Here is a 27,737-nt window from a genome sequence, read left to right on the forward strand (position 1 = left end):
CGGTTCTGAAGGCCAGAAGTCCCGAGTCAAGGTGTCAGGAGGGTTGGCTTGGAAGTCACATCTGAACGGTGCTAATTGGCAGGGGCAGCTGCTGCAAGGAAGAGCAATACTCATCAAAGGAGGGGAACAGAGGCAGCCGAGCAGGCTCCAACACTGTGGGGAGGAAGGTGCTGAGTTCAGTTTGAATGTGTTGAGTTGTGACGCAGCTGGTGAGACGCCCAAGTGCGATGTCCCCTGTCCATTCAATTTGGCAGCAGGTGTGTCATTTTTAACTTTAGCAGGAACACTTTCTGTGGAGTGTGGGGCACAGGGACTACCAAAGTTTATTGAGGAGTGAATAGGAACCGAGAAAAGTTGAAGCAGGGCTGGTCAGAAGCCGGAGAGTCAGGGTCTGTCTGGGAACATTCTCAGCTCTGAGCACAGTGTCACTCAGGCAGCCTTTCAGGACCGGAGACAATGCCCTAAAGCAGTACTTCTCAAAGGCTGGTACCCAGACCAGCAGCATCCAGCATCCAGGAACTTACTAGAAAAACGAAAATCGAGGACCCACCCAAAACCTAATGAATCAAAAACTCTAGGGTGGAGCCCTCCAGTCTGTGTTTAAGAAGCCCTCCAGGTGCTCCTGCTGCAGGCTAAGGTCTGAGAACTAGAACCTGAGGGAACAAGCTTTGGCAGAGCCACTCACGGGTGCCGTCTGTCTCAGGAGGCATGTGTGCATGGAGTTAACATGCTTACTCCAGCACTGCTTGCTTGGAAGCAGAGAGTCTGGTTTGGGGTGGGGGTGAGTTGGGGTGTTAGGCCCAAGGGCAAGAATTTTTGTAAAGCAAGCCCATGAGAAAAAGGACTGGTTCCCTTCCAGGGCAGGATCCCTGCTGCTTAGGGATGAACTACACCTGTTCTGCTCTTTCAAGTAGATCAGCAATCCGACATCTTTCCACTCCTCTGAGAACACCAGAGGAAGCAGCTCTCTAGAAGGATGGGGCTGGTGTTCGGCTGAGGCTGTCACAGAGTGGCATCTCTCACAATATTTGCAGAGCCCCTGGGAGATGTTAGCCAGAAACTCAGTTTGCTCTTTGACTTCAGTCTTTATGGTTGAAAACCTTTCTAAAGTAGATCTTTTTGCCGCTTCAGAGACTAGAACGATACCTAAAGTAGCCAAGTTGTGAAAGATTTATTATCTTTACAATGCAGAGTGGGTTTAAGATGAGCTCTCCGATATTATCACTCTTACTCTCTTGCATTCTGATTTGTTTCCTTGAAAAGGAGCGATTGGGTTGTAGGGAGTTGATGCTGACTGCTGGGATTTGCGTGTGACCCCCACACCATGTTATCGATGGCACACTCTGTTACACGTGTCTGCATCTGATTTCCCCTTAACAGCTGTGCGTGAAAGTCATCTGTCCGGTGGGCAGATAACAGGAAGTATGGCACAGTGTAAACACAATGAGGGCAGGGCTGGTTAGTTCACAGTTTTTCCTCTAAAGCTAGAACTATAACAGCACCCAGTAAATGTTGTTGAAGGAGTGAAAGAACATGGTTATTATAATTGGATTTGGGATCATCTTGGAGTCTATAGGTCTAAGGGTCGCCATTCTGAGCATTAATCCTCACTATCTGGGAGCATAAATTTAGAATGAAATCTTACTAATCCTGGTAACTTCTGGAAAAAGCTTTCAGAAACTTTTTGCAGAAATCCTTGAAATGACCTTTTGAGGTAGTTTTCTTTTTTCATGAAAGAAGAGGGCAATATCAAAATGGAGAGTATTGGTGATAGGATTAGATTACTCCAATTCTTCTCTCCCCCCACGCCTTTGGAATGCATCCAGTCTTTGCCATGTTGCTCTATAGTGCCCCCCACTGGAGGGATCAGAGTATATTTCCCCATCCACTGATGTTGGACTTGGCATCTGACTTGTTTTGGCCAATGGAATATATTAGTGGACATGGGATGAGCAGAGACTTTAAACGTGTTCCTGTAGTTTGGCTTGGCCTCGTGTCCTGTCGTCCACCATGAGAAGAACTGTCCTGGGCACCTTCTGGTCCAAGGAAAATGAGAGAAATGTGGAGTGGACCTGATCCCAATCTGCAGCCCAACACAGAGCTGTCCCAGCAGCCCCACAGACCTGGGAGAAAGAAAAAGAAATGCTTCTGATATGCCACGGAGATTTGTAGTCATTTGTCACATAGCATTCACCCAGCAGAAGCCCGACTAATAACATGTCCTTCAGGTGGATCCCGGCAAAGAGATATTTTACTGCATTTTTTAAAACTTCCGGGATGCTGAGAAAGACAAAGAAGGGGCTCGAGAGGAGTCAAAATGCTGAACATTGGTGTTCAATCCTGATGCTCAAATCAAGCTAGCAAGGACTAAACAAAGTAACTGAGCAGTGCTAAGCTGGATAGCATTAAAGAGATCTTATTCTAGTTGTCTCTGTGTTTTAGAGGTTGTAAGTACCAAATTGTAGGTCCCTAAAGATTAAGCAGCAGGAGGAAGAGGCCTCATTGTTAGGAATGCTCGTTCCATGTTTTGGCAAAGGTGAGCACAGCTACTGGCTTATCAACCGAAGCAGCAGGGAGGACTGTCACAGTACCTCACAGCCCTTACAGAAAGGGACCTGACCAGTCGGGGAGAGGCCCCACCCCTAGCCATCTTCAGAGCAGATGAGCTGTGTTTGGCAATTTGGGGGGGTGAGGAGGGCCCCTCTTTTCCAAGAATTCCCATAAAGTCCCAAACCCATCCTTTGAGCCAGGGTTGTTCAGTTGGACAAACCCAGAATATGTGATCTGAGAGTGAAAAGGGGAGGTTTGCGGTGGCAGGTAGAATAACGCTCCAGAGTGGTATCTATCCTAACCCCGGGAAACCATGAATAGACTATGTGGCACAGGGAAATTAAGGTTGCCAGTCAGCTCCCTCAGCTAGGGAGATGATCCAGGTAAACCCGATACAAGCAACAGGGTTGTAAGTGGAAGGAGGCAGAAGAGGAGCAACCAGAGAGATGGTAGTGTGAGAAGGACTTGGCCTGACGCTGCTGGCTCTGAAGATGGAGGAACACAGCCATGAGCCCAGGAACGTGGGCGTCTCTAGACACTGGAAAAGGCAGAAGAGCAGACGGTCCCCGAGGGCCTCCCAGAGAAATTCAGCCCCGCTGACATCTTGACTTTAGTTCGGCGAGACCTATTTTGGATGACTGAACTCCAGAACCGTAAGATCATAAATTTGTGTTGTGTTAAGGCCCTAAGCTAGTGGTCATTTGTTAGGACAACAACAGAAAACAAATACATTCCCCAACAGGAAACCAGAGCGCTCTTACCAAAACGAGGGGAAAATGCTGGGCCGGCAAACAAATAGACCAGAGCAGATGTGTACCATAGCCTGGGCCTCTAGTATGACTTGTTCTGTGGCTCTTTGGATGTCTTCCCAGGGGAGACAGCATAGAATGTACGTCACAAAGTGTTGGCGGTAGGAGCGTGCACCTGTCCCACAAAGCCAAAGGTCGCAGCGCCCGTGAGCAAAAGCAGAAACGCCCGAGAGTGTTACCTCCAAAGGCACTCCCCACAGACTTGAAACCTGGTTCCTTCACTTACTGGCTGGGTAACCCTAGGTGAGTTCCTTCACCTCTCTGTGCCTCAGTAAAAAGAGGATGATACGCATCTATCTGATCGAGTTCTTGGGAGGACTGAGGTTAATACGTATAGCTAAGCATCATGGCTGGCATATGATTAAGACTCAAGTGTTCTTGGTTGCTATTCCGACTAACACTACTAAGCAGTGTGTGTATCGATTTGTAACCCTTGGGTCTAGGGCCACAATATGTGGGGTCAAAGTTGGCTCTGTCACTTAGGACTTCTCTGCTTGGGCAAGTTATTTAGCATTGATCAGGCACAGTTTTTTCATGTGTAAAATGATGGTATTAAAGTGACCTCCCTCATGGCGTTGTGGTGAGGCATGAATCAGTTAATACGCTCAAGTCCTAAAACAATGCCCGACAGATCCAATAGATGTTATCTGGCACCCTCTCTGTTCGCAGTCGTCCGGGGTCACCACCATCGAGTCAGTGGCTCCTCAGGAGACCATGAAGACCTTTTAGGTTGGGAAGAACCGTGGTCTCCGTACTTGGCAGTCACCGGAGCAACACTGCCTGCCCTCCTCCAGGAGGCCAAATCATGGTGGAGCCTGGGGGAGATGCACATGTGATATATAAAAAGCAAGGAAAGTGGAGAACTTAGCTGTCAGAAACACACCGTCAGGAGAGACTCGTAAATGGGACACAGAGAGCCCGCCTGCCTCTCTTTTTTCTCTGCTCTGCGACTGCGCAGTGTTGGGACTTGCCTGTTGCCTTGGATTCCGTGCTTTTACACTTTGTAACATGGTCAGAACATTAGGTTAAGGAACCTTGCCATTTTCCTATTCAAAGCTGTCCACTCAATAATACCAAGAATTCCCACTTTGGTAGATAATGACAAGAAGTAAGACAGCCCGTTAGTAAACAAGCAAATCATTTCATGGCAACAGCTGATTTAATCAAAACATTCTGGTTCTCCCTCATCTGAACCCACACAAGGAATGAACCAATCCAATTGGAAAAAAATATTTGTTTTATCTTTGCCACATTTATTTACTCTTAGGGACTATTTAACTTGATGGGCAGAGAAGCTGGAAAAAAGGGAACTACTCGAGGCACCGGGCAGCCCTGTGTCTCTCCGGCACCAGAAGAAACCGGCTGGAGGTACCTTCCCCAGGGGCCTGTCCTCCAGCCGCGTCTGGAAGTCCTTTGCCCTTGTCTTCATGGGGGAGAATCGCGCCGTTCGTGTGCCAAGTTTTGGGGGTGGGGGTGCAGAATGGGAATTAGAGAAAATAAGTCAGTAATTTAACAGTTCTACCCAGCCATGTAAGTGATTTTTAAATAGGAAATCGTCTTTCCAACACGTTTTCTGACAATCGCGTTTGTGTGACGCATTGAGAAGGTGTTACAGGAAGGCAAAGATAAATTAGATCCGGAGGAAATCCCAAGGCACACCCAGTCAAAGTTCACATGAAAGACGCGAATACCTGTGAGGAGTCGAAAGCTACAGGTGTGTTCCAGGTTGGAGCCGGGACCTCATAAGGACACTAGCTGCCTGTGCTTTAATAAAAAGTATGTATCTGGCACAGTGCTCCTAAAACCCTTAGACATGATTATCTTTTGTCTGCTAATGAGGTGAGTCCTGTGGGGACCTAGCTAGCTTCAGGATGGGAGCCGGTCAACAGAAAAGGCAGCCAGATGATTAGAGGCTTACAACTTTCAGCCCTGCTCCCCCACCTCCGGGGAGGGCAGAGGGGCGGAAGATGGAGGTCGGTCACCACTGGCCAGTGATTGAATCCATCATGCCTGCAGAATAAAACCTCCACAGAACCCCTAAACTATGGGGTTGGAGGAGAGCGGCATACCCTTAACCCGACAGGCTCTTGGGAGCCTCTCACATCTCACCCTCTGTACCTCTTCATCTCGCTGTTCATTTGTGTCCGCTGTAATAACTAGAAGAGTAAGTGGACCACTTCCTGAAGTTCTGTGAATTGTCCTAGTAAATGATGGAACCCAGGTGGGGGGCATCAGGGGAACCCCTGAATTTGTAGTCAGTTAGGCAGAAGTGCTGGTCACTTGGGAGCCCCACTTGCCAGTGGCATCTGAAGTGGGGGCAGTCTTCTGGGACTGAGCCCTTTGACTTGTAGGATCTCACGTTAACTCCAGATGTAGATAGTATTCGGATGGAATTGAACTGTGGACACCCAGTTGGTGTTGGAGAATTGGTTGGTGTTAGGAAAAACCATGTATTTGGTGTCAGGAGTGGAGTCAGGAAACACCACACAGTCTCACAAAGTTGTCCCAGCTTGAGGTAAGGGGGATGAGCTTTTATGCCCTGTATCAGCTAGCCGCTGGCTATGGGCTGCGCTGGGGGTAGAATAACCTCCCCAAATATTTCTGGGCAACGTGGCTCCCATGAGTCAAGGGCAACTGTGCAGGGAAGGGTGGTAAGCCTGTAGCAGCCAATCCTTGCAGAGGTCATGGGCTGGCTAGACCTGCCGGGGAAAGGGGATCTGGACAGGACACAATAGCACTGATTACAAAGTTGCATTCCAAGAATGATAGGCAACTGTTGATGGATGTTCCCATGAGATGCGAACCGATCCACTGACATCAGTAGGAGGCTGTCGTTCAGATGGTAGTTCTCTCCCCCCCTGCCCCCAGCAAAAGTAGAAGAGATTCCTTGAAACAATCATCCAGGAAGCTCCTGCCTGAAGATTCCAGTAAGACATAGATGATTGTATTAGCATATATATGTGCTGATATGGTTATGGAGCCTGAGAAGACTCACCCTCTGCTGTCTATAAGCTGGAGAACCAGGAAAGCCAGTGGTATAATTCAGTCCAAGTCCAAAGGCCCAAGGAAGGGGGTTGGGCTATGTGATGGTTCTAAGTTACCAGGCTGAGTTGAGAACGAGGAGTGTGATGCCAGAGGGCAGGAGAAGATGGGTGTCCCAGCTGAGGCAGAGAACAAATTCTCTCTTCCTCTGCTTTTTCATTCTGTTCGGGCCCTCAACAGATTAGACAATGCCCACCCACATGGAGGATGGCGGGGAGGGTGATCTTCTTCCCTTGGTCTACCCATACTAATTTCTTTGGGAAACACCCTCACAGACACACCAGGAAAGAATGTTTCATCCGGTATCTGGGTGTCTCTCTGCCCAGTCACATCGACACATAAGATCAATGATCACAGTGGTGGAATGGAAAAGTGGTTGGGGCAGAATCGACGTGATGGGTATTTAAACGTAACACCTAGGAGTATCTGAGGAAGAACATCTGGAAGGCTCCTAGAATGAAAAAGAAAGCCAGATTGAAGTTTAAAATGAAGTCCTGGTTTAGGGAGTGAGACTACCATCCTTTCTAGAAAACTAAGACAAAAACAAAAACATAACCATTTATTGAGCATTTACTATTTGTCAGGTGCTGTGACTTTCTGACCCAAGCTTTACAATTTATGAAGAAATACATTGTATTATTTTATTTATAAATTGTATTATCACCTTCACATGTACCATCGTATTTACCTCCCACAACATTCTTACGAGGAAGAATTATCCCTACTTTAGAAACAAGGACATGGAGATTCAGAGAGTTAAGTAACTTGCTTATGGTCACTGAGCAAATGAGTGGGGTTTGGACTCCGGGAGTTATTTATTCAGAGATGGACAAATAGGAGAGCCAATTCTCACGGCCACCCTGTCCTGTTCCGTCAGGAGGGAGTGGAAACGTGCCACTTTCTTTCATCAAGACCAGATCATGACTTCCAGAAGCACAAGACAACAGCATGGGGGTGTCCGCAAAAGACACTCCTGTGCAGAGTGAACAGCCCCATCCAGGCACCCCTATTAGTCACAGTGGTGTGTCCTCACCTCAGCGGCTATCTAGGAAAGTCACATAACATGCACACAAGAGAGAGCCCCTAGAAGAAGGGGTGAGATGGGGTGTGGAATCATTTTAGGGGAAAGTGGGAGTGTTACCAGGTCACCAGTCAGCACAGGGTGAGATAAATCAGTAAAGGGGATTCTAGGGTTGGGTCTAGAGTATGGCTCCTGGAAATAAAATGAATAATACATAGAAACCTTTCTTTTCTTTTTCTTTCTTTCTTTCTTTCTTTCTTTCTTTCTTTCTTTCTTTCTTTCTTTCTTTCTTCTTTCTTTCTCTCTCTTTCTAAGATTTTATTTATTTATTTGACAGAGAGACAGCGAGAAAGGGAACACAAGGGGAGTGTGAGAAGGAGAAGCAGGCTTCCCGCCCAGCAGGGAGCCCAATGCAGGGCTCCATGTGGGGCTCGATTCCAGGACCCTGGGATCATGACCTGAGCCGAAGGCAGACGCTTAATGGCTGAGCCACCCAGGTGCCCCTACACAGAAATCTTTCTGGAGCTGTCTGAGAGGTGGGAGTCCCTTCTTCAGGTCTTCGAGGAGCTTTGCTGGGGAGTGTTTTTACTACCGTGTCCCTGCACATAGGCCTGGTGTAGGTACATGATGTTTGTGAGTTTGCCTGGCCTGCCCTCTCTTCTCTGCCAGATAGAGGTGCCAGCTCAAGTACAACCTTCTCACCTCAAATCAATTCTGCAAACATTTATGGAACATCTTTTCTCTGCTGGGCACCATGCTAGAACTAGGGAGCACACAGTAAATAGCTGTTGTCCGTTATGAACTCTCTTCTTAGCGTTGACCTCTCAAGCAAGTCACCTGGCTCTCTGTATTTTTGTTTCCTCATCTGTGACATGTGATGATAATAGGACTTACCTTGAGTAGTAGGCTCTACCTATAACTGTGAAGTCTAAATTGAGTTAATCTCTCAGGGGCACCTGGCTGGCTTAGACACTGGAGCGTGCAACACTTTTTTTTTTTTTTTTAAGATTTATTTATTTATTTATTCGACAGAGATAGAGACAGCCAGCGAGAGAGGGAACACAAGCAGGGGGAGTGGGAGAGGAAGAAGCAGGCTCATAGCGGAGGAGCCTGATGTGGGGCTCGATCCCATAACGCCGGGATCACGCCCTGAGCCGAAGGCAGACGCTTAACCGCTGTGCAACCCAGGCGCCCCATGGAGCGTGCAACTCTTGATCGCAGGGTTGTGGGTTTGAGCCCCATGTTGGGTGTAGAGATGAGTTAAAAATAAAACCTTAAAAAATTTTTTTTAAATTAGTTAATACATCAAAACACTTAGGTACTTAATATATAACAGGCATTCTTCTAATAAGGCATTCTAAGAAACATTAGCCCATATTATTACTACTGCTATTACTACTATTACTGATATTACTACTACAGCTACCATAGTGAATAAGACAGATAAGATATGGTCTTTGGTTTATGGAATTTAAGGCTAGTGGGGAAAACAAGTAATTACAATGAAGTGGTGGGTGTTCACGTATCCAGAAGTAGAGATGCTGTGGGAACATTCAGGAGGGGCCCCCAGGCTTGAGTGGTTATCAAAGGTTTCCCAAGGGAAACAATGGCTTAACTGAGACCTGAAGAATGAAGAGGCCAGTGAAATTACAAATAAGGAAAGACCCTACCTAGCAATGGGAGAATGTAAGAGTGATATTTTTTTATTTGCTTATTCTTATTTTTAAAAATTCAGATATAATTGACATACAACATTGTATAAGTTTAGGGTATACCACATGTTTATTTGATACATTTATGTATTGCAACATGATTATCACTCCTGTCCCATAATATTATTTCTTTTTTGTGGTTATAGCATTTAAGATCTAGTAAGAGTGCTATTTTTATTTTTATTTTTTTAAAGATTTTATTTATTTGACAGAGATAGAGACAGCCAGCGAGAGAGGGAACACAAGCAGGGGGAGTGGGAGAGGAAGAAGCAGGCTCATAGCGGAGGAGCCTGATGTGGGGCTCGATCCCATAATGCCAGGATCACGCCCTGAGCCAAAGGCAGACGCTTAACCGCTGTGCCACCCAGGCGCCCCAAGAGTGCTATTTTTAAATCAGTTTTTGTACTAAAGGTAAATCAGTATCTTTTCTTATCTGTAATTTCTCTGGCCCTGAACTAGTCTCTTTCTTGAATCACTTGAATTAAGCTGGGGGTGAAGGAGGGGTGTCTAGACCTTTAAGTTGTTCCTCTCCAAGTTAGTTATTTTTCAGTTTTATCTTTTTAAGAGTCAGGTTTATTGGGGAATAATTTACATAAAATAAAATTTACCCCTTTAAAGTATCATTCAATGAGTTGTGTCAATTGTATATAGTCATGTAATTGCTGGCTTATTCAAGATGTAACATCTTTCTACCGACTGCAGAAGTCCCTTCATGCTCCCTTTTGGTGTCTCCTCACCCTCTCCCATTTCCTGGCAACATCTAATCTGTTTTCCAGAAAATCATGTAAATGGAATCCTATAATACATAGCCTTTTGTGCCTGGCTTCTCATCCTTAACATATTGCTCTTGAGACTAATTCATGTTGTTGCATGTGTCACTAGTTTGCTCTTTTTAAAATTTTTTCTTTATTGCTGAGTATTATTCCATGGTCTGGATGTAGTACAATTTTTTAGCCTATTTACCTGTTGCTGAACATTTGGGTTGTTTCCAGTCTTTAGCTACTATGACTAAGATTGTTATAAACATTCATATACAGGCCTTTGTGTAGACATACGAAATCATTTCTCTTGCATAAACACCTGGGGGCGGTATTGCTGTTAAACATATTAAGTGTGTGTTTGATTTTATAAGAAACCACTAAGCTATTATATTGTTTGTTTGTTTGTTTTACCACTAAGCTATTTTAAAGTGGTTTTACCATTTTCCATTCTCACCAGGAATCTGAGAGTTTCAGTTGCTTCGTATGTCTGCCAATAGCTGGTAATGTCAGTCTTTTAAATTTTAGAAGTTCTAGTGGGTGCGCAATGGTATTTTATCATGTTTTAATTTAGATTTCCCTAAATTCAAATCAACATCTTTTAATGAACTAATTTGTCGTTTATACATATTCTGTGATGAAAGTGTCTGTTTAAATATTTCGACCACTTTTTAGTTGGATTTTTATATTTTTCTTATTGAGTTGTAAAGGTTCTTCATGAATATTCTTATATCTACAATATCTATTATCAGATATAGAATTTTCTAATGATTTTCCAAGTCTGTGGTTTTTAGATTTTTTCTTTTTTCTCTTTTTAAAGGTTGTATTTATTTATTTGAAAGAGACAAAGAGAGAGCGAGCGCTCATGGGCACAAGCAGGGGGAGGCAGGAGGAGAAGCAGACTCCCAACTGAGCAGGGAGCCAGATGCAGTTCTCGATCCGAAGACCCTGGGATCGTGATCTGAGCCAATGGCAGACGCTTAACCGACTGAGCCACCCAGGTGCCCCTAAAAATATTCTTAACATTATCTTTTTAAAACAGCTTTATTGAGCTATATTCACGTTATCTTTTGAAGAGCAGGAATTTTTCATTTTGATGAAGTCCCAATGTACCAATTTTTTCTTACCATTTGTGATGTTTGTGTCCTAAGAAGCCTTTGCCAGACCCAAGGTAACAAGATTTTCTCCTATGTTTTCTCAGAAGTTTTATAGTTTTGTCCCTTACATTTAAGTCTATGATCCATTTAAAATTAATGTTTGTGGGGCGCCTGGGTGGCTCAGTCGTTAAGCGTCTGCCTTCGGCTCAGGGCATGATCCTGGCGTTCTGGGATCAAGCCCCACATCAGGCTCCTCCGCTACGAGCCTGCTTCTTCCTCTCCCACTCCCCCTGCTTGTGTTCCCTCTCTCGCTGGCTGTCTCTATCTCTGTCAAATAAATAAATAAAATCTTTAAAAAAAAAATTAATGTTTGTGTATGGTATGAAGTAAGGGTCAAGTTTCATTTTTCTGGTGTATGGATATCCAATTCTTCTGCACCATTTGTTGAAAAACTATCCTTTCTTCATTGAATTACCGGGGCAGTTTTGTTCAAAATTAGTTGACTATAGTTTGGTGATCTATGTCTGGACTCTCTAGTCTGTTCCCCTAATCTTTATGTCCATCTTTAGATCAGTACTACCCTGTCTTGATTACTATAGCTTTAGAATAAATCTCCAAGGGGCTCCTGGGTGGCTCAGTTGGTTAAGCGTCTGCCTTCAGCTCAGGTCATGATCCCAGGGTCTTGGGATTAAGCCCCACCTAGGGATCCCTGCTCAGCAGAGAGCCTGCTTCTGACTATCCCTCTGCTGCTCCCTCTGCTTGTGCACTCTCTCTCTCTGTCTCAAATAAATAAATAAAATCTTTAAAAAAAATAATAAATCTTCAAATCAAATAGAGTGAATCTTGGGGCACCTGGGTGGCACAGTCGTTAAGCATCTGCCTTCGGCTCAGGGCGTGATCCTGGTGTTATGGGATCGAGCCCCACATCAGGCTCCTCTGCTGGGAGCCTGCTTCTTCCTCTCCCACTCCCCCTGCTTGTGTTCCCTCTCTTGCTGGCTGTCTCTGTCAAATAAATAAATAAAATCTTAAAAAAAAAAAAAACAAATAGAGTGAATCTTCTACCTTTGTTAGCCTTTTTCAAAGATGATTTCTAGGTCCTTTGCATTTCCAAATACATTATAGAATCAGTTTGTTGATTTCTACAACACAACAAAAAGGCTGTTGAGGTTTTGCTTAGGATTGTGTTGTATCTATAGATCAATTTAGGGAGAATGACATCTTCACAATATTGACCCTTCCCATCCATGAGCATGATCTCTCTTTTCATTTGTTTAATTTTCCTTAATTTTTCAGCATTAAAGATTTTTTTCATGTACAGCTCTTGCACATCTTTGATTACATTTATCTTTAACTTTTCTATGTTTTTAAACCTATTGTAGATGATATTCTTAACATTTTCAATTTCCAATAGTTTGTTGCTAGTAAATAGAAAAACAACTTATTTTTTGTACTGACCTTGTATCCTGAAACCTAGCTAGACTCACATATTTAGTGTAGTAACTATTTGTATTTTTGATTCCTTAGAATTTTCTATGTAGATGATTATGCTGTTTGCAATTGAAGACATTTTTACTTCTCCTTTACAATCTATAAACTTTTATTTATTTTCTTGTCTTAATGCACAGGCTGGGATCTCCATCACAATAGTGAAAAGAAGTTGTAAAAATGGGCATTCTTGCTTTGTTCCCAATCTTATGGGGGAAAGCATTCAATCTTTCACCATTAAGAATGGTGTTAGCTGGGGTTTTTTTGTAGATAAGGTTTGTCAGATTGAGGAAGTTTTCTTCTATTCCTAGTTTGCTGAAACTTTTTTATGATGGATGTATGTTGAATTTTATAAATGATTATTTTTTACATATATTAAAATAATTATATGATTTTACTATTTTAGTCTGTTGAGATTGTGAATTACTGACTGATTTTGAATATTGAACAAACCTTGCCTTCCTGGAATATATCCAAATGGGTCATTCATATATTATCTTCTTTATATATTCTGGATTCAGTTTGCTAATATTTTGTGATTGTGCTTTTGAGGATATTGGTCTATAGTTTTCTTTTCTGTCTTATCTGTCTTTGGTATCTAGAAAGATGCTGGCCTCCTAGAAGGAATTGTGAAATGTTCCCACTTCTATTTTGGGGGAAAAGTTTATGAAGAATAGGTGTTATCTCTTAGTGTTTGGTAAAATTTACCAGTGAAGCTTTCTGAATCTGGAATCTATTTCTTCAATAGAGATAGGGCTATACAGATCATCCATTTCTTTTGAGCAGGGTTTCGTGTTTTATTCTTTTGTAGTGGCTGTCTTTGTGTGAGACATTGTCTTTTATAACTGTCTTCTGATTTCCCAGTTGCTATCAGTGATATTTATTTATTCATACCATCTTTATTTACTATACCATCGTTATTATGTCATGTTTATTTTTGTCCATTAAATGGCTGAAAACAACAGACTACGGGATAACTAATCTGGTTGGCAATGAGCACGGGGCAGGGGAGAGTAGGTGCTAGTGGCAAAACAGAAGGCATGGTAGACCTTGGGCTGCAAATACTGTGTCATGAAAGACAAGGATTTGCCTGATGATGTTGTCAGACCAATTCGCCTCTTTTAAGTACTGGTTTTAAAAATGGGAGGGGAAAAAAAAGGGACAACTTGAAATAAAAGTCTTCTCAGCAACACTGGAAAAGCCGAAGAGAAAAATGACAGGACTTACCAGCACAATGTTCACAGAGTTATTTCTAAATAGATTTTTTTTAATTTTGTAAGAACTAAGACTTCACTTTTGTGTTTATTTTAGAATTGTTGGCACATACTGAAATGTAACAATTTCTTGGTTGGGAGGGTTTTAAAACAAAACAAAGGAAACTAACTTTCCCCCTCAAGTATTTATCACTTGCTTTTGTTCAAATATTGTAAATAGCCTTTGATAATATTGCAGCCACATTTGTTTTAATAGCACTTTCAGCGATTTGAATGACCTATTTTAAGAGTAACTTACCCGCCAAGCTACTTTTCCACTTAAAATGTTTTCTTTGTTCATATTAAACCCTATACTGTTTTCCTAAGGACGATTTCTTTACAAGTACAGAACAACCTACTTAATCTACTTTGGCTTTATTTATTCACATGCAAACTATCATTTTTTTTTTCCTACCACTGTCAAAGTGTTATAAGAATAAAATCAGGTATATGCTATAATATATTGGTGAAGAGAGATTTAAGCCATCATATACAGGTGAACTGAAGATATTCTATTGTTTGCCATTATGTCAGGGCATGACCCTTGACTGTGCTAGTTTGAATGTGCTAGGTTAGCAGAAAAGGCCTGTATGGGTGATCCGTGGGCCTTTCAGTGTGGAACGTATATGGAGGTTGTCTGGTGACTCGCGGAGGTGGTGATTGTTTGTGTTAGTCAGAGTCGCATTTTGTAGCTGTGCCACATGCCTTAGGTTAAAGTTAGTCTCATCCATGACTGCCAATCTCCAGATTGGTTCACTGGGTGCTGGTGCTTCTCAGAATTCCATGACTAAGCCAGGAGCGGTGTTTGTTATTTACTAACAGGTATTTCTTCTGACTGCTCTGCTTACCACATCATCATTCCAGGCCTTGACCTTTGCGATCCTCGCTGGAAAATCAAACATACCTAAGCCGCCCAGGCTTAGGTCTAATAACACCATCAATTGCAAAAGGTCGTGGAACAGGGCTTGGAGGGTGATTTGAATGAGAAGGAAACTTAACTGCCCATCAAATCCAAATTTTTCATGAGAAAACAAGAATCCAAAGAAGTTAAGGGGCTTGAGCAAGATTCCCACTCCTGTGAAGCATTTCTGGACTTCCCAAGGTGGTTTGGAGTGATGCTTCCCAGCTGTTTGCAAAACCAGTTTGTGCATTTCTCCATGACTTTTAACCCTTTGTTAGAATGAATTGTCGGTGGCGTCTTTCTCACTAAACCCAGACCCCCTTAAGAGTGGGCTGAATTATATTTGTCTACAAGGCCTGGAACATTTAAGTCCTCATGAATGTTTTGTAAGTGGGTGAGTCCCTCACATGCTGTCTACTAAGCACCATAGTTGTGAGGTCAAACTCCAGGAGATTAAGGAGAAGGACCTCTTGGTAGCAGACCAGAGTCCGAAGGCTAAACCACAGATTAGGGTGAGAAGCATATCTAGTTGGGGAAGATGAGAATTCAGGCACCCGGGCCAGAAAGAAGACAGTAAAAGCGTTTCAGTTTCCTTACTTGTAGATGCCTTCAAGTCATTCATTCATTCAATAACTTTACACTGGGTATCTACCAGGGGCCAGGAGCTTCTTTAGGTACTGGGAACACGGTCGTGATTATATAGACAAAGTCCAAGGGGAGAGAGACATGAAACAAATGACAAACAAAAACCATTGTAATGTCAGGTAGTAGTAAGTGCTGAGATGAAAAATAAAGCAGGAGAAAGAAAGGGTCACTGATAAGAAAGAGGAAGGCTCTCTGAGCAAAGACCTGAACAAAGTGAGGGAATGATTCCATGAGAATATTGGGGAAAGCACATTTCAGGGAGAACAAGTACAAAGGCCCTAAGTGAAGCTCGGTGTGTTTGAGAAACAAGGAGTTCAGAGGATTAGAACGTCGTGAGGGAGAAGAAAGGAGACAAAGAAAATTATTTTGCACTAGTGAAATAATATCCTTTCTAGCACCAAAGTCTTACGATTGATGATCTTCTGACCACGTAGAGCAGTCGCAGTGAAGAGAGCCCCGTACAACGGTGAGGGCAGACTTTTCTCTCCGGAGCAGTACTTCCACGGAGGCTATCACCCTTCAGCCAGGGTTCTCACCTGAGGTCAAGAGGACCCTCGGGATTCATAATCGGCCTTCAGATTGTCAATTAATCCCCTGAATCTGGGCTTCCACAACATTTTTCTGCAGAGAAAGTCTTAGATGCAGCCTGTACATAAATGCCTGGGCCACGTAGGGATATAGGAGAATGAAATAGGTCAGGTAGGAGAACCTGGCCACCCTTTGCTTAAATACACAGAGGAGTATGTTTCACTTTCACAGAGAAATAAGGTCTTTCCGATTTGTCCTGAAATATCCAGTCTTTGGATCTTTTATTTCCCTGCTTCTGGTAGAGACCTGGGTCCAGAGAAATACTTCTTCACCACGAGAGAAACAACAATACAAGGGTGATGACAAATGGCAAGTAATGTTCAATGTTGGGGAGACCACAGGGGATGGTGAGGACTGCGGTGGACAGGACGACTGTGGTGAATGTGCCTTCTAAAGGGGCAGCCACTACCCTGCTTCAGCTGATCACTGCTGTGAGGGAATGGGATCCAGTGTTGACAGAGTCTAGGGTTGGTTAAGAGAAAGCAGAAATCTAGATCACTTTGGGGGTGAAATCTAAAGAATTTTAATTCTTAAAAAAGAATTTTGGGGGCGCCTGGGAGGCTCAGTCGTTAAGCGTCTGCCTTCGGCTCAGGGCGTGGTCCTGGCGTTCTGGGATCGAGCCCCACGTCAGGCTTCTCCACTGGGAGCCTGCTTCTTCCTCTCCCACTCCCCACTGCTTTCTCGCTGGCTGTCTCTCTCTCTGTCAAATGAATAAATAAAATCTTTAAAAAATAATAATAAAATAAAATAAAAAAGAATCTTGGCACACCAACCATAACAGCCTGAAGGATCAAATATGGCCCATAGGCAGGTGGTTTGTGAACTCTGATCCATAGATTTTACCAGAATTTCTGAGAGATCAGTGACTTTATATTGACAACTACTGCCCTAGAATATGATTCCCCTCAACTTCTGTGCATAGAAAGACCAAGGGCATGGCCATCTCCCAAGTTCCTGGGTCCTAGAAGTCTAGGGGAAAGCCTGGCTTTTCCCTCCTGCAATCCCTGACCCAGAGCACTGAAGCCAGCCAGAACACCAGGGAGTGTCCTCCGTTGTGGGGATGGAGCAAGCAGGACATTGTGAAAGGGAATTGGTATTGAGAAGCACCAGAGAAGTAAGAGATGCTCGTCATAGAGAAGACAGCTCTGTTCTGCATCTTCTCAATTCTCCATCCGTTCCCTCCCATGGATTCCTCCCTGTCCAACTCACCACACCCCACAAGAGCATCGCTGATTACAAGTTACAGAAACCCAAATCAAACGAGGTAGGGAAAAGTTAACTCGTTGGTTCCGATATCTGAGAAGGCCAAGGGTAGTGCAGCCTCAGGCATATTGGAGTCAAGTACTCAGGAACCTCTTCCTCTCACTCAAACCCAAGCTCTGCTTTCCTCTCCGTCGCTTTCATTCTTTGGACTCCTACATGGTGGGAAAGTTGGCTTACATGGTCATTACTGCTCATCGTCTCAGAAGAGGAGGGATCATTCCTCTTGCAGCACTTACATCAAATCCTAAAAAAAAATAATAATCTGCTTGGGCTGTGATACTGGAAAAACCTGTGTCCAGGGGAATAAGATACTTCTATTGACTAACCTGGGTCACATGCTCTCCAGAGCAATGGGTTCCAGAATCACAGGGATTTGTGAGGGTGCGGGGTGTGTGTGTGTGTGTGTGTGTGTGTGTGTGTGTGAGAGAGAGAGAGAGAGAGAGAGAGAGAGAGAGAGAGATGGTTGTGGTGGTGATGGTGACATGGCAAAGTTTAAAAGGAAGAGATGGTGGCCAATTAAAAGTGTACCTTTTGCTCACATGCACTTCAGACACAAGAGCCAACGATCATCCTATATCTCCCCCACCCCTAAAACAAAAACTAAAGAACTCTCTGCAGCTAGGCAAAAGCTCAGTGTGGAGCACTTGTCAATTCTGGTACTAGAACATCTGCATTGCAAATCAAGAACATCCAGTTTGGGATTTTCAAGCCTTGGCAATTCCTCAATGCAGGCGACAGAAGAAACTCTCCAGCTTTGTGAAAATCACTCTCCCTCTCTGCTTCAAGTAGAATGACAGTCCCCCACTGCAGCCACGCACCTGCTCCACTGAACAGAACAGATATGAGACAGAGATTTAGAGAGATATAGAGATGTAATATGAGATATAGATGATCTTATTTAGTTCTCACCACGGCCCCATAAGGTAAGTTCCACTGTTATCTGTGTAAAAGGCTAACTAATTTGCCAAAGTTCACTCCTGTAGCAAGGGGTAGCAGATTTAAGATCCCGGCTGGGCAGTTTCACTTTAAAGCCATGTGGCTAAAGCACTGCCCACCATCCATTCACTCACCCAACAGTCAGGTGGACTGGCTGCTACATGCTGGGGACTAGTGGAGGTGCTGCGATATAGCTGGGAACAGTGCAAATACAAATACATGTCCTCATGAAGCTTACGTTCTAGTGCAGGAGATAGGAAACCAGACCAGTAAATAACATATAAACTAGGTTAGATCGTGATCAGCATTAGGGAGAAAGCTAGAGCGGCGAAGAGAGAGAAATGTGTGTGGGAGCAGGTCGATTCTGAATAGGGTGGTCAGGCAAGGTCTCCCTAAAAAGGTGGCACTGAAGGAAAAGGTGGTCTGAGGAAGTGAGGGAGCAAACTTGCAAATATCTGAAGGAAGAGCGTGGTGGGTCAAGGAGACAGCATAGAAGGCTCTGAGGAAGGAGCAAGGGCAGTAGGTCTTGGAAACAGCAAGGAGGCCAATGTATTTTAAGCAGTGACCAAGGAAAAGAGCAGGAGGGGATGAGATCAGAGAGGTAAATGGAACCAGATCTTGTAGGGTGCTGTGAGTAGCTACTCAGATTTTGTCATTCACTCTGGTGTGATGCAGCCATTTGGATTGGAGCAGAGGAGGGATATGCCATGACTTGGTTTAAACAGGATTATTCTCACTGTTCTGTCAGGAAGAGTCTGTCAGAGGGACAAGGGTGCCAGCAGGAGGCCGTAGCACAGCCAGGCCGAGACTGGTAAGCTAGGCTTGGGCTGGTGTCTGCTGGAAATGTGGCAAGGGCTTCAATTCTAGGTTCATTATGAAATCCAGTCAAAGGATTGGCCAACACGTGGGATGTGGGGTGTGTGAAAAAGAGCACGCAAGGATGACTTAAAGGCTTTTAGCCAGAGCTGATGAAGACTAGAAATGACATTTTTCAGAGATGGGGGAAATGAAGGAGGAATCGCTTTTGTTTTTGTCTTGGGGTTGTTTTAAGAAATTATCGGGTCTCAGTTTGGGACATGTTAAACTGGGGATGTCTATTAGACATCTGAAAGGCAATGCTGAGTGACACGTCTGGGAGTTCAGGAGAGAGATCCATCAGGACTAGGGTCATAAGCTCTACAAATTACACGTGACTCCCTTCGAGTCACTGAAGACACTGATCCACATGCAGTTTTGGAAAATTATAACTGTATCAAAAATACTGGAAAAAGGGGCACCTGGGTGGCTCAGTTCGTTAAGCATCTGCCTTTGGCTCAGGTCATGATCCTGGGGTCCTGGGATCGAGCCCCACATGGGGCTTCCTGCTCAGAGGGGAGCCTTCTTCTCTCTCTCCCACTCCCCCTGCTTGTGCTCTCTGTCAAATAAATAAACAAAATCTTAAAAAAAAAAAAACTGGAAAAGCATTAGGAAAGTCAAATTTAAAAATTCACCCATATCCTGCCACCCCAAAAGCAGCTGCTTTCATTTCTCCACATTTCCTTCTGTTTTTGCCCACAGGCATACATAATTTTATAATGCTGTAATCATAGCATATATACAACTTCATATTCTACTGTTTTTCACTTAACATGATCCCATAAATATTTTCTAAGAGGCTCCCATATGTGTTTCTTGGGGATTAAGAAGGCCAACAAAATGCTGGGCATCGCTGGGAAACATTTCAGTAACAAAAGTTGAAATCTTATTTGCTACAAAGTTTGGTGCCCCTATAGTTGGCATTGTGCTTACTGTAATTTTTGTGGACAATGACTGTCTGTGGAGATGACTTTGAGCCAGGACCTGAATGATTAAGGCTGTCCACACACCCAACCTGGGTAAGGGCATCCCGGGAAGAGGGAACAGTGTGTGTGAAAGAGGGAATGGCACGTGTTAGGAGGCAACAGGAAAGCACATTAAGGAGGGTTGCTGGCAGATTCATTTCAACTGACAAATAGAAATTTACCTTTGTAAAATGTTTAAATTTTTAAAATTTAAACTACAGAACAGTGGGTACACCCTTCATCTGGGATTCTCTAGAAAGGAATAGAAGCCATGTGGAATAATTTAGAACATAGCGAACCCCATTAGATGACTAGTAGTTCTTAAAGGTTCTGGGCCTCAGACTATACACAAACTCTGCATGGAATCTGATTTGTTCATTCATCCCAGTTCCTGACCCAGGACCGAAGTCCAGTCCCTTAGTTTTATAGAAAAGGCCGGGGGTCCAAAGACAGTTAAATGACTTGGCAAAATTATTCAGCTACTTTATAGGCAGTTTTAATCTGGGTTGAATAAGCTCTGCCTGCCACATGGAAGACTCTAAAAACCCACCCTGATGCCATGCACACAACTCTATCGTTGACAAAGCTCTTTGTTAGCTGAGAAATGCCCCCTCACTTCTTGGCTCACCTGCCTATCATTTGCATAGTTATTTACTCAAAAGCTGGAAAATTGTTGAGAAAACCATTCCTCCCTGACTCCCTGCCCGGGAGGCGGGAAGCTGGTTTACGTTTCCTCCTAGGGCCAGCAGGGGGGGCACCAGGCAAGGTTTGTGAGCCGCTCCTCCCCCACGCCTCCTCCCCCTTCCTCGCCCAACTTCCCCTTAGCCCCTGCTTCAACTGAAAGTGGCCATTGACCTTTCAAGCTTTTGAGCAGTGATGCAATAGAATAGTATTTCAAAGAAAAATGGTTATCGAAATTTTGGATCCGGTTTTCCCGTGAGTGTTAATGGTTTTCAAAAAAGTAGGTCACATTTAAAGTAGGTCACATTGTGGAGACGGGCATGCAGGCAAGGAGCTGAGTTCCAACTGAGGCCAGGTGGCCTCCAACCGGGTGGGAGGAGGTGAGGGTCTCCGCGCAGGGAAGTGACGGGATCTTTCCGAAATCCCAGTTCCTGGGCGCTAGCCCTGCGGGAAATCGCCGAGACAGGAGCTCTCGGGACTGCAAGCACCGAGCCGGCCGCCCAGCACCACCGGGGCGCGCAGGTAAGGGCGCCCGCTCAGCAGTCAGTGCAGGTGAGCGGGGCGGCCAGCCGGAAGGAGACAGTGGAGCGGAGTGGAGGAGCCGGAGGAACTGTAGGAGGAGGAGGAGGAGCCCGGCGGGGCCGGTGCGGGAGACAGCGAGCTGGAGCGCCTGGGGGAGGAGACTGAGAGCCGCTAGCGCTGCTTAAGGAGGCGCCGCTCTCCGCCGGCCGGCTGCGTTGTAGGACCTGAGCGAGGGCACTGCCACCGGCCCGCTGCCTTCGGCCCTTTCCCTCCGGCTCTCGGTCGGGAGCTCGGGCGCCTGGAAAGGGGCCTCTTCCACTCCATTACTGTGCTGTAAAGCGAGAGGGGCCGTTGTCTGGGACTCCCGTCCCTCCCACACCCCGCTCACAAAATGTGCGGCCGGGAGGGTCGCGTCGAGAAGGCGCGGAGAGGGTGGGAGAGACAGAACCCCGCGGCTGGCTGTGGATGTCTCTTAGTCCTCAGACCCCCGCGCACAGCGGACATGGCGGGGGGCAGGCTCCGGCCGCCGAGGCGGGGAGGGCCGTGGCAGGGGCGCTACTCGTGAGCGCCTCCGAGTAGTTGGAGCTGTACGGCCGGAGGCGGACGGATTCCCAGGCAGCCACGCCGCCCCAGCCCCGCACCGAGCGCGCTGAGCCCGCCTCCCCTGAAGCTTGAGCATTCGCGCCGGAGCCTCTTTAAAGCAGAAGCGGGGGCCGCGGTCACGTGAGGTGGATTCCTGGAAAGTTCCTGGAAAGCGGCCTCCGCAGCATCCGGGCGGGGCGCACGGGGAGCGCGGACAGGGGAGGGAGGCGGGGAGCGAGGGAGGCGCGCGGGGCTGGGAAGTCGCGCGCACACCCCGCTCCGGGGACAGACGTTTAACTCTTGCCATGTCTCGCCGCCGCCACCGCGGCTCGCGGGCCTTGGGCTTCCCCTGAAGCATGAGACTCCTCGCCCGCCGCTACCGACGCTGCGCGGGCCGCGGACAGTGCGCGCCGGAGCCCCGCGCGCACAGCCTCAGGATCCCCTGCGCCCGCAGCCGGGGCGCCGGAGGAGCTCGGCCAGGGGCTGGCGGCAGGTACGATCCGGGGAGCCCGAAGAGGCTCTTCCCCGAGGAGGGTCGCCGGGGAGGGCAGCGGGGCGCGGCCGCGAGCGCCGGGCGGCCTTGGCTTCCGCAGTTCAGAACCTCCGGAGACAGAGCCCGAGCCGCGGCTCTGTCCCGCGGCCGGGCTCTACTGCCTGCTTTCTTCGGCTCCTTCTAGGCGTCGGGAAGTCTCCGGAGTTTTCTCCCCCGCCCCAAACTGCCATCCAAATTAATAATCCTCCTAATAACCTGATCTACCGCTCCTCCCCACCCGCCTGCCTCCCGCCCTAGCTCCTTCCTCCTCCTTCTCTTCTTTCCACCTCCTTGGTCGCAGCCAGAGGGAAAGCCAGCAGCTGCCCAGGGTGGGGGATTTCGGAGCCCGGGGGTTCTAGCCGTTGATCCCCGGCGCTTTTGTTTGCCCTCGGCGCTGAGAACTCTGGCCGCCTCAGAGCGCATCCCCAGGCATCTCGTTCCCAGATTAAAAGTCAACAGGGAAAATCGGGCAGACACCCCTCCTCTCCCGGGCCCCTCCTGGCTCCCCCACCCCATGTCCGCTGGGGAAGCTGCCTGGTGTGGAGGCGGCGGCCGAGGCCGAGGTAAGGGCTCGGCGATTGTTGTCTTACACGTCCAGCGGCGCTCACCGCCTCCTGTTCTGCCCCGGCCGGGGTTCCAGCTCCGAGCCCCCGCGAGGGCTGAGCGCTTGGGCCGATTCCTCGACAGCGCCCGCGGCGGCGGCGGCAGCAGCAGCCGCCGCCGCCGGGCTGCGAGAGCGGCAGCCACTCCGTGCGGCGGCGCCCCCACACCTCTGCCCCACGCGGGCGCTGGGAAGCTGGCGGAGGGGAGCGAGGCAGCCTCCGGGCGAGGGTGCGGCAGCTTCCGTACCTTGGCGCCCCGGGCTGGTGGCTCCGGGTGTTTCGTCCCGGAGCCCCCGGGCTGTGCAGAGTGTAACGTACTGGAGTGCCAACTGGGGCACAATTTTTCTGCTTGTCCTTGACCAGAGCCTATTTACCACCCTACCCGCAGGTGACTGCTCTGCTAGTCTGCGATTCCAGCCAGTAGCCCTGGGCGGGAAGACACCCTGTTCCCCACCCTCACCCTGTCCCTCCCCACCCCCTCCCCCTCCGCAACTCCTGCGTCTTGGATCCCTTCTCTCTTTATCCTTTCTCTACAGCTGGGCCGGGGCAGTCACTGGATGCTTGGGGTTAAATGGTGCAGGAGCATAGACGCGGAGGAGTCCCCGGGATTTTCCACGTCTCTGTCTCCCCACCCACACCCCAGCCGCAGGGGTCCAGTTTGGACTGACCCAACCCCATACTTTCTTTTTGCAGGCAAACTGTGGGTGCCTGCGGGGGACTTTGCCATCCGTCCACTGAGACCTGGGGAGCAAGAAGCAGAAGCACCCCATCCCCTCCCCCTCTACCATTTCGGATACCCCGCAGGGACTCGTTTTGGGGTGCCCACTGACTTCCGAGAAGGACGCTTGTCCCTCTCTGACCCCATCGCGGGTGGCCACCTGTCTTTGCCGCGGTGACCCCTCTCCCATGACCCTGCGGTGCCTCGAACCCTCCGGGAATGGCGCGGAAGGGACGCAGAGCCAGTGGGGGACCGCGGGATCCGCGGAGGAGCCGTCTCCGGAGGCGGCGCGTTTGGCGAAGGCCCTACGGGAGCTCAGTCAAACAGGTAGGGAGGCGATCTGCCGCGACGCGTGCGGGACGGGTAGCTTCCCCAAAGACGCGGTTGCAGGCTTTGCTGGCGGGGAGCGCGGCTAGGCAGCCGGGCCGCGGTGGGGAGCAAAGAACGGGATGGAACTAGGGCCCCTCGGTTCCGGTCCCCGCCTCGGGGCGGGGGACAGCGGAGAGGATGCCTGCATGGCCCTGGGTCCTTGGGAATGCGAAAGAAAAGTTTCTCGAGGGACTCGGAGGCCTAGGGGAGGGCAGAGCGCGAGAAGGGCTTCTTGGAAATAGCCTTTTAGGGCGCTGGAAGCTTTGTTTAGCGCGGCCGCTTGGGGGTCGGTACAGGGGCTTGAACCCTGGAGGGAGAAAGTGCCAGGCGCCTCCCTTTCCGCGGGGAAAGAGGGCGGCGAGTGGGCGCTGCGCTGCCCGCGCGGCTCCAGCTGCATCCGGCCCCCGAGCGGAGCGGCCGCGGCAGCCCGGGATCTTGGCTGCCAAGTTCCAAGGACCGACAGATTACCGCGCAGGCGGCTGCCGCAGAGCCGGGAGGGAAGCGGCCGGCGGAGCCCCTGCAGAGCGCGGCCTTCAGGGGCTGCGCGCCCAGGGTGTTACTTGTTTCAAGCGCAGTCCTGCGCTTTGCGTGGCCCGCTGTCGTCTCTCGGCGTCTGAAAGAAGAAAAGCTTGGGAATCTGGCAAACCACGCAAGCTTTCAAAATCTGGATCCTAAAAGCTTACGTTTGGGGCAAAGTTGAAGTTTTGGAGGCACTAGGGAGGGAAAGGTCGCTTGCAGTTCCGGTCTTTGAGTGCAGACTACCGGCTTTCCCTAAGCGGGGCGGGCCGGCAGAGTGCAGGTATCGGAGCAGTTTTTGGCGGGTGGGGGGGGGGGGAGGGCGGGAGAGCACATCGTCGGACTTCTTATGCAGAATGTCCCGAAGTCATTGTTGAAAACGGGTTGGACCCCGGGATGGCGCAGGCAGATCAAATCGAGAATGCTGGGGAGAACGACGGTTGTGATCGAATTTGGATTAGGGCAAAGTCTGAAAGAGTTGCAGATTGTAAACTTGAAGTGGTAATTATCAGTTGGGGTTTCCCTCGTTTCTCAATGACTGATACGGCAGTTGGAATCAAAGCAACGAACAGACTATGTTGTGCTGGATCTGCGGCACTTTGCTTTGAACGGAGCTGGAGCCCTGAACAGATCTGAGGAGGCGGAGGGTGGACACCAACCTTCCAAAAAGTTCTTTCGGTTTTTACCCTGTTGGAATTACGGGAGTTGGGTTTTCCACTCTTGTGAGGGCATGCCTTTTATTTCTAACCTCTGATTTATTTCTAAGTGACTTTGATTTCCCTTGAATAGAACTAGAAGCATCATGCTTTGTCAGCCAGTGTGTCATATTGCAAATGTTCTTCTGTTTCATTAGGAGAAAAATCTTCAGATAATTTAAAGAACAGCTACAGAAAGCTACCTTTTAAAACCGAAAACTGACTCTTAGTTCGGGTTCATAAAGTAAAATGGCCCCACATTTTCATTAAATTTCTACCAAAAGTATTTGTGGCTGTCTCTGGTAAACTTTCACTCACACATTTCTACTTAGAGCTAGAAAAACTGTTGCCAAGTATTTGCCCTATTTTAAAAATTCATTATAATAACTATTTTACCCTCTTTTCTCTTTCTTTTTGAACAAAAACCCCAGGTTGGTACTGGGGAAGTATGACTGTTAATGAAGCCAAAGAGAAATTAAAAGAGGCACCAGAAGGAACTTTCTTGATTAGAGATAGCTCGCACTCAGACTACCTACTAACCATATCTGTTAAGACATCAGCTGGACCAACTAATCTGCGAATCGAATACCAAGATGGGAAATTCAGATTGGACTCTATCATATGTGTCAAGTCCAAGCTTAAGCAATTTGACAGTGTGGTTCATCTGATCGACTACTATGTTCAGATGTGCAAGGATAAGCGGACGGGCCCAGAAGCCCCCCGGAACGGCACCGTTCACCTTTACCTGACCAAACCGCTCTACACGTCAGCACCGCCTCTGCAGCACCTGTGTAGACTGACCATTAACAAGTGTACCGGTACCATCTGGGGACTGCCTTTACCAACAAGACTAAAAGATTACTTGGAAGGATATAAATTCCAGGTATAAGTGTTTCTCTTTTTCTAACCGTGCCTCCTCATGTAGGGTCTCTCCGAATGCAGCTTTGTCAAAGAGAACCAAAACTTGAGTGACTGCTCTGGATAACTACTCGGAATTCTCAAAACAGCTGAAGTTCATCTAATTTAAACGTGTGCCGAGGTAGCGAGGTATTTAAAGTTCCCCCAGATACTTACTCTCCCCCGAGTGATGCTTGCCTTCCTAAGGCTGACCAAGACCCGTTAATCCTTTTGAGTTAAAAACACAATGTCCCATGTAAAGGCCGAAAGGAACATTTTATCAGAATGCCTTGCCTTTCTGAGGTTCCTCTTTATTAGGTCAAAGGTCCGTGCCCCGGTAGTAGGGAGAGAACTTGGGACACAGGAGTACGGAGGGAGAGGAAGGAGCCCAACTGACACAGGCTTAGCTTCGATCTCAGATGCCTGGTGGTCAGTGTCCTTTAGGCCATTTTCTCTTTTTGCGTTCTTGATGTACCTAGGAGTCTGTTAAACAGATATGCTTGTGAGTATTTATCCTTCATTTTATGCAATTAACCAAATCAACCAAAAAAGCGACCATGAACTCCTGTATTTGACTTTTTACTACATGTATGAACTCTCTCTCCCATGTGAATGAGTACTGTAGTAATCCGTTTTAAGGGAGCCTTATCTCAGAACTCTTTCAAACTGGTGCACACGGAAAAGACTTTGTCTTTTCCTTTAAGGCTAAAGACAAGAATGTCATGCTCTACAGGTGCCACTCAAACCCTGTTAATAAAACCATGTAGATACAGACATTTGATCCTTTCAAGTAGCTGTGTCCCAGCCTGTTGCCATTGACTTTTTGGAAATGGCTGTAGAAATTTCCAAGTTGTCCTTGAATTGTCTAACCATGGACATCAGCAGTTGTCTCCCTTCTACCATGTAGAATACTTTGACTTAATTCTCTTCCAGATACAGGGGGATACCTGCCTGTTTTTCAAAGTGTTTATTTACTGCTGTTACTATTTGATTAGAATGTATTAAATAAAAAAAAACTTGACTTTTACAAGTTGCACTTATTACTTTGAGTTGTAGAGAACGGACACGTTCATGGTAATAGTTGCCATAAAGACTTCTGTCGCGTGAAATCAGCCAAATGTTCGGCAAGAGGTGGAGCATGGCTTACCCTTCCCTAAAGTTACGGGCCGCGTTCGCCCTCTGCGTTTTGGAAAGCATGGTTTCGAAAGTACCAGTACTGTTCAGTGGCCTGATCTTTTACACATTGAATAGGCATCACACAAATGCCCTGTGTGCTTCCAAAAACATGGTTTAGAAACTGCAAAAATTGTGACACATCCTGGTCATTTATGGGTTGAGTAGGCATAATACAAAATAAAAGAAGTTTTATGGCTATTTATTTTTTGTCACACAGTCTCGTGACTGTTGTGGATGAACCTCTTTAAATGTTAGAGTCCGGACAGTATTCATTTTGCCACCTTTAAAAAAAAAAATGTCCTGCATAGTTACATACTCGTGTGTCATTGGGAAAGCGAACATTGCAGATCATGTGTGTGCCCCAAAGTGAATTAGAAAATTCGGTTATAAATTATAGTGAAATCTGCTTATCCCATGTCATGAAAATATTCATATTTTCACGAAGCTCTTGAAAAATGGTTTTGTGCCTGGAAGAAAAACTTAACTATGCATGTCCAAACAGCAGAGCCAAACACAAAAGATTGCTAGGTGTGCCTTAGGAAGAATTTATTTGTAGCCTAAAATTTA

At 46.9% G+C, this 27,737-nt stretch overlaps 2 protein-coding genes across 3 annotated transcripts in view; both read left to right on the forward strand.

Moving 5' to 3' along the window:
• The window catches only part of MRPL42 (mitochondrial ribosomal protein L42), a 70,716-nt gene extending 67,069 nt beyond the window's left edge, over nt 1-3,647 (forward strand). The window contains exon 7 of the transcript XR_005836712.1: nt 3,423-3,647. The gene's annotated coding sequence lies outside the window, so the exon portion shown is untranslated. The remainder of the gene's footprint in view (nt 1-3,422) is intronic.
• Nucleotides 3,648-21,878: 18,231 nt separating this feature from the next.
• Nucleotides 21,879-27,015, forward strand: SOCS2 (suppressor of cytokine signaling 2). 2 transcript variants are annotated; one of them, XM_040637318.1, is made up of 3 exons: nt 21,879-22,158; nt 23,493-23,844; nt 25,529-27,015. In XM_040637318.1, exons 2-3 carry the CDS (start codon nt 23,706-23,708, stop codon nt 25,984-25,986), a joined length of 597 nt encoding a protein of 198 aa, XP_040493252.1. In that variant the 5' UTR covers nt 21,879-22,158; nt 23,493-23,705; the 3' UTR covers nt 25,987-27,015. The 2 variants fall into 2 exon arrangements, with proteins under 2 accessions (XP_040493252.1, XP_040493253.1); XM_040637319.1 differs by lacking the exon at nt 21,879-22,158 and adding an exon at nt 22,744-22,760.
• Nucleotides 27,016-27,737: the final 722 nt, after the last annotated feature.

Source organism: Ursus maritimus, unplaced genomic scaffold (assembly GCF_017311325.1).
Source record: "Ursus maritimus isolate PB19 unplaced genomic scaffold, ASM1731132v1 scaffold_21, whole genome shotgun sequence".
Taxonomy (NCBI): Eukaryota; Metazoa; Chordata; class Mammalia; order Carnivora; family Ursidae; genus Ursus; species Ursus maritimus.

What these genes read in the sequence shown, in the direction of transcription:
- SOCS2 (XM_040637318.1), top strand. Translation starts at nt 23,706, where the DNA reads ATGACCCTGCGGTGCCTCGAACCCTCCGGGAATGGCGCGGAAGGGACG. An exon ending in ACGGGAGCTCAGTCAAACAG is followed by an intron (nt 23,845 to 25,528) that starts GTAGGGAGGCGA and finishes CAAAAACCCCAG; the next exon opens with GTTGGTACTGGGGAAGTATG.